Consider the following 7,500-nt stretch of genomic DNA (forward strand, 5'->3'; position numbering starts at 1 on the left):
CAGTTTATGATATCTATACGGGAAGAACATAAAGATAGTGAGATCATTCTGATTAAGAAAAAAAATAGGAGGGAGACCTCACCTCTCCTAAAATATTCACATTGTGCCTGAAAGAAGTTTTTAAGTATTCAGATTGAGGAAATGTAGGAATTAACATTAGTGTTGAGATACAGCAAATAAGAGATAGGTACGAACATTTATAGATTGTGTAATGAATATACGTACTTCGGTTAGACAGTAAGTGTTTCAACAGGACATGAGACCGAAATCAAAAGAAGGATGAGCATAGGATGGAAAGTTTTGGGTAAACAAAATGAAATTTTGAGAAGTGAAAGGCCACATTCTGTAAAGATAAAGGCATCTAATACGTTGGTCCTACCAGTGTTAACCTAGGCATCAGAAACTTAAAGCCCTACTAAAGTCTTAGAACTTAAGTAAGTTACAACTCAAAGAGCAGCATGGATACGATAAAGATGACAGATATTCTAACAACATGTAAGAAAAAAAAAGGACATGGGTAGGACATATATTGGGAATGATAGATAACACATGGACATTAATGATAACAGAATGGGTCCCTAGAGGTTGCAGAATAAACAGGGGAAGGAAGAGGAAACGGCGCATTGACAAATTAAGAAAATTTGCTGGTGTAGAATGAGATAGAACGACAACAAATAGATAGAAGTGACTGGACATATCTGATGGCTTTGTCTTACTGTGAACTAGTTACGGCTAATGGGGATGATGATGATCATTACACACACACACACACACATATATATATATATATATATATATATATATATATATATATATATATATATATATATATATATATATATATATATATATATATATATATATAATATATATATATATATATATATATATATATATATATATATATATATATATATATATATATATAATATATATATATATATATATATATATATATATATATATATATATATACATAATATAGGGTAGGAAGCCTGTTAGTTATAATCACAAATAACATTGGAATTAATTTGCTTAGAATAATAATGATATTTTGCCTGAAGCTTTATTTGAAGTCATTAACAGGAATTTTATACCTTCCATTTTTTTCCACTTTGTTGTTTGTAAGATATCTCGAAAATTTTCATACAAATATATTGTAAGAACTGAATATTGTACTGTTTTTGGAAAACGTAGTTTTACAACTTTATTTGTAATGTTTGATTTTTTCATACCAACTTACTGTGATTTTAGGTATTCGGTGAATTTTGGGAGTAACATTGATGCAGCATGGCTACTGAGTTACCCACGATCAGGTAATACCTGGACAAGGTATTTGATTGAATCAGCTTCCGGGTTCTTCACAGGATCCATCTATCAGTCAAAGAGGGCAAAAGAGGCAGGTAAGTACAAAGTGAACTCAGTTATATGGTAAAATTATATTAAAAAAATATCAGTGTTTTATCTCTAAGCGTACGTGGTACTAATTCAAAAAAGAGAATAGAAGCTGCGTTCTTTCAAAAATCTTAGATACCTAAACAATGAAGATAAAAAAAAGACAAAACTATTCAAGTACTAATATGGACTAAAGACACTGTAGGCTATCTGAAGCGTATGATGTTCAAGTATAAAAAGATTGGATGGAATTTTCCCTCTGTCGTGGTGGCAGAAGGGTTTAGGGGGTAATGTATATGTTAGCTCTAGCATTATTTTCAATCCAGAAAAAAATTTGGAAAATAATAGAGGATGTAAAATATTTACGAGATTATCTGAACAAGTGATTCACCAACAAGTCAACATTTACATTATAATTGTGGAAGTGGGTGATATATCTTTCTTTAATGCAGTCATGAGATAATCTTGCCACACATTGTACCATATTTTCAATTGACGTTATATTATCATACCTATTTTCATTATATTTACCATTTCTAAATCACATTCATTCTGCATACAAATTTTCTTAACCATAGACTGTTTTCGCACTAGTTACCAACAGTTGCCAGATCTCGAGACTTCTAAGAAATACATCGTAAGATGATTATTTGGAATATCTCGAAAGGGGGATTATTAAGAATGTCTTAAGAGCTTAAATGGGTACGGTAATATAAGTAGTAAAATATTATATATATTTATTATTATTACAATTAATTATTGTTATGTATTTTATCAGTCATATGAATGTCAGGCACGTTCCTCTTCATAAGTGACGAGACCGTGTACTTTAGTTATCGTCCCCAAGTGAAGAGTTATTTTTATTTTTAAATTAAAACAGCAAATCAGTACATATATCAAAATAAATCACATAAAATGTATACAAATCTTCACGTGTTAAAACTTCGTCATTATCAATATCATGTCATGAAATAAAACTAAACATTTTGAAATATGAACGATAAAATCAGGACTGTCAATCACACGCAATTATCCTAAACATTAACAACACGAGAAAGTACGGCTCCTTGTCTCCAAAAGGTTGGCATGCCTGAAAAGCCTTGAAACAACGGTCCAACTTATTTGTTAACATACGGACGATTTGTGATATTTGATCTACTTGCTTAGCTGACGATGGGATGATGGAGCACACTAGCTAGTCCAGAGGGGCGGGTCGCAGGAGGTCACAACCCCCCCCCCCCCCCAACTCCCCCCATTTAGAAATAAAAAAAAAAATAGAAACTTCAGGTTTTCAAGGAAAAAAAAAAGTTTGACTGTTGAACTTGGGGTTTTCAAGATTAAAAGTTTGTCTTAGAATCGGTATATTGGTGGAAAATATTTGTTTTGTCAGTTATCTTTATTTTCAGGTTTCATTCTTTAATTATTTTATTATAGTTTTTCCTACGATAGTGTTCTTGCTCTAAAGTAAAAAACAATCTACAATTCAACATTTGAAAGTAAATCTATGATAGTCACGAGCATTAGTGTCAAACCAGCTTTATTCACAAATATGTCGAGTAGGGTCAAGATGAACTCTTATCGCCTTCAATGGACAAGTGGTTAAGTTTATTTTCTTATTGAATTGACTCATACATAGACGTTTTCATAAAAATCCCTTTATGTCTTTATTATCGACCCATAATCCATTTGAAATCAAACTATTTGTGACTGAATACATTAAAGTCGCGTATTTAGTAATAGTATCATAAAATGCCCTTTGTTAAAATTTTCTGAATTGTTTATTATGCGCAATAGACAAGGGTAAGTGCAAAAGCATTGCATATCTATATCTATATCTATATCTATATCTATATAGTTACTGATGAGATGAAGTATGACTTCATTCATCTGCATATCATATCCTTTAACCACACACACACACACACACACACACAGACAGAGATTGACTGGACTGTACCTCCGGCTGGGGGCTCTTAGACTCAAGGCCATAAGCCCCCAAACCCTTTTTCCCCTGACCTCACCGTCCCTACTTTAGGTCAACAAATAAGCAAATGCTCAATTAATTATTTATTAATATGAATAGGAGCGCTTGGACATTGCTGAATCTAAAAGAACGGGGAAATTTAGAATGAGGAGTACCAGATCAAAAGAATAATAATAAGTGATAATGTATCTGACCGTTTAATCCCATATGAAATCAAATAAGATACCCAATGTTTGTGATACTAAAAGTCTCTCTTTAAGAGAATCTTTGATATAGCCATCTTTGGCTTTATCACTCTTCCACCTTCCATGCCTTTTAAATAGCCTATCCTTAATACTATTATTTGCAGCCGAAGTGGCTCCACCTGCACGCAAAGAATGAAAACCATATTTAGAAATATCTTTAACATGTAGTGAAAATGCTTCAATAAACAACCCTCTTAATGTAGTATATGAGATATGCTTACCAATATTTCTTAAATGATACGTATTATTTTCGAACACAATTCTAGAAAATATATAAGCATTATAATAAGAAACAGACAAACCTGTCCATAAAGTATATTTTTCCAAATTACTTAGTGGACACAATCTGGTACCTGTCCTGGCTATTACAACCCAGGCACCGTCTCTGTACTGATCAGTTTTACTAAACTCTATGAATATACATAAATGTGAAGAATCTATGACAACATCAGAGTATTTTATATTTAACAGTTCAGAACTTCGGAGAAACCCTGCATAAGCTAAAAGACAAGCACAAATAGTTCTCTGGTTTTTCACGTTTCCAACTTTAAATGATCTATCATACATGTCACCGAGTATTTTTTAAGTAATAGGTTCCTTCCTTACAACTGAATGAGAAAGCCTTCTTTTGGCTGCCTCCAGTAGATTCTTAACAAGAGTAGATTCTGTAGGGGATTTCAGTCCATCTAAATCATTAACATATTTTACATTGTAAAATGCTTTAATCACAGGACTTGGAGTACTTGCACTCTGGACAAGTGAACACAAATATAATGCAAATATAAAAGGCTTAGCCGGCAAGATGTCCTCTTCTCCAACGGAATTATTAGATGCCCAAAACCTCCATCTTTGAAAAGCGTTCAGATAACTTTTTGTGGTACTATCTGCTCGGGCTGACACCAGTAGTTCCGGGATAAGCGGCACCTTCTTAGCCAGCACTTCTGGTAACTTCAATATCATCAGAGAAACACTGGAAAAACATATTTAGAGAAAAACAAATAATTAGCATACATTTCTTCATGTAACAATATTATACAAAGAAAATCTTCCAATTTACTTCTACCATCTTATCACATATTATAATGGCTTGTCAGCCAAGACGGGCAAACCACTCACCTCCTCCGTCTACCAATTATAATGGCAGCCACGCCAACAAATACAACATTATTTGTAGAAGCATTAACCATTCACAATGGTGAAACAGATTTTAACATGTCATTTTTAATGCTAACATTCTAAATGACAGGTCCTCATTTCCAAAAATTCCTGCACCATTTTTACATGTCACATAATATTCTTTCTTTGTGGGCAGATCCATGCAGTCCACAACATACTCAATAAAATTATTGCCCTTCCATAAGAGATGCCAGAATGGAGCAGATTTCCATACAGGAATAACTATGATTCCTCTTGCATTTTCTTTCAACATTTTTGAGAGTACTCTAGTTACAAGCGTAACAGGTGCTACAAAAAGACCAAATTTTGCATTCCAATTTGCACTAAATGCATCAACCCCTTGTACAAAACTCATTCCAGAATCTACTATAAAATACAGGTAGCTTGGCATTGTGAGGAGAAGCAAACCAATCAATATCAATGGTACCCCATTTTTCAATAATGAGATTAATCATAAAGGGAAATAACCCTCAATCATCTCTTTCTACTATTTTAGAAAGGTAATCTGCAATTTGGTTCTTTTCCCTGGGAATACACTGAATATCTTCAATAATTGAATGTTTAACACAAAAAGAATGAATTTTGAAAGCAAGATCTTGTAATTCTGTTTTCATTGATCCTTTTTTCAATAATGCTACAAACACCTTGGTTGTCTGTGAACCACTTAACCCTGTTCGAAGCAAGAACGATGCTTAAAGCTTTAAGCACTTTAAATACTTCCATAAGTTCCCTCCAAGTAGAAGACTTCACAGCCTCCTCAATGCCCCAAGCCCCATGAACCATACCAGAATAACCTATTGTACTTGCATCAGTATAAATAATTTTGGTGTAAGAAGGATTGTGATTCAGATTCCTACAATTGATTACAGTCAAATTTTTCTTCCAAAACGATAACTGTTCCAAACTGAGTAGAGAACTTTATGAAATATGACCAATTTGGTGCTAAAGAAATATCAATGCTCAAATATCTTGTCATGAACTGGCACAAATTACCAACAACAATTGATATAGAAATAACCTGCCCTACAAAACTGGCAACTTTTTTAACATGAACTCACCTATGTTGTCTCATACTATTTTCAATCTCTAACATAGTGTTCACAGCTTTATCGATTCTCTTTTTAGGTATGGAAATAGTAAAGTCCTTAGAATTTAAACATGCCCCTAGAAACTCAATTGTTTGTACTGGCTCCCACTGAGATTTCTCAACATTTGGAACAAAACCAGAGGCAATCAGATAATTTTTGATAGAATTTGCCATTTCTAAACAAAGATTGTATGTATCATTACAACCAAAGCCATCGTCTAAAAATAACAACCTTTTTTCCTTCACCTCTCCATTTGGAGATAAGAGGACTTGTTAATTTAACAAAACAATATGGTGCACTTGAAATTCCAAACGGTAGTACTAAAGATTTAAAAAATTGTTTTTCACCCTGTTTGTTTAGCCATGCAAAGCCCAGGTAATCAGTATGTGGAGTATAAATTGAAACAAAATGATAGGTGCTATGAATATCAAACTTAAATGTGAAAGAACTATCCTGAGATCTAATATCAATCTTTTTTTTTAACTTGGCTTGAATAGAAACTGTCAAAGGATTTACAATATATGGCGGCTCTATACATTTTTCAACTAATCCCCTATCCAACAAGTTCGAAATAGCCTCCTCAACAAAAATTGGTTCTTTCTTTGCAAAAAGGTTGTTATCTAACTGTGCCGACTGTGGTTTAGAATAAAACTGTAGCCTGTATCCATTTTCTATTATGTCTATAAAAAAGTTACTAGATCCAATGTCTTTCCAAAATTTAAAATTCTCTTAATCTTCCTTTCACAATAATTTGTTTACGACCGGACTCATATTCAAAGTAATCGGTAGTGAAATTATCATTAACACCGTTACTAAAAATAGAATCATACTCATCTGTTAATTTATTGAGGTTTGCTGCTGAACTCGCCCAACTGGTTGAACTTGTTGAGCGGACAGTCCTTTCTGTAATGCTGGAAGCTCCCACAGGAGAAACAACATCCCGACGGTACTTTCCTTCCACCGAAGGAACGAAAATTGCCCGATGGTCCTGGAAAATTATGACTGTCTCCCGTTCCAAAAGTTGGACTCATCCACGACTGTGATGAACTAAACTGACCAGGATAAATAAGAGGGCCGGCAATAGGAATTTGGGAACGCTTTTTCGATGCTTCTCTTCTTGTAACTGCCAGCTTCCTCTTCTTGAGAGCTCTGTTTTCTGCTTTGTTAATCCTGGACTCATCTTCGCTGTCACTAGCGACTGGATTAGTTTCGTATAATTTCACTGTATCCCACCCTGCCTCCGAGGTGTCGGCAATGCGTATAAGTTTATTGCGTTTTTTTTTTTTTTTTTTTTTTTTTTTTTTTTTTTTTTTTTTTTGAGCAGTCCTTTAGCAAATTTGTAGCATAATTAAGTTTATTGTTGGTAATAGCCCACAAAGCCTGAACACAGTCTTGATCAATGTCACAGTTGAAATTATATTGCTGCTTGTTACCTTCACGTTTCCACGCGAGTTCTTTCTCCAACAACTTGGTGACCTCAGATTTAACAGAAACGTTACTGTCTTTCACCTCCTCTCGCAAATGGTTCAACTCGCTCTTCTGTTGCTTGAGCTGCTCTAAAACTTGTTGTAGCACAAATTCAATACCGCCCGAGTTTTGTTGTTCCATTTGG

At 33.8% G+C, this 7,500-nt stretch overlaps 1 protein-coding gene across 1 annotated transcript in view; it reads left to right on the plus strand.

Annotated features, from left to right (window-relative positions):
• LOC137646477 (sialate:O-sulfotransferase 1-like) overlaps positions 1-7,500 on the plus strand; it is a 66,918-nt gene that overhangs the window by 37,816 nt on the left and 21,602 nt on the right. The window contains exon 4 of the mRNA XM_068379583.1: positions 1,255-1,403. Coding sequence (XP_068235684.1) covers positions 1,255-1,403 — 149 coding nt within the window. The remainder of the gene's footprint in view (positions 1-1,254; positions 1,404-7,500) is intronic.

This window comes from Palaemon carinicauda, chromosome 9, assembly GCF_036898095.1.
Source record: "Palaemon carinicauda isolate YSFRI2023 chromosome 9, ASM3689809v2, whole genome shotgun sequence".
NCBI lineage: Eukaryota > Metazoa > Arthropoda > Malacostraca > Decapoda > Palaemonidae > Palaemon > Palaemon carinicauda.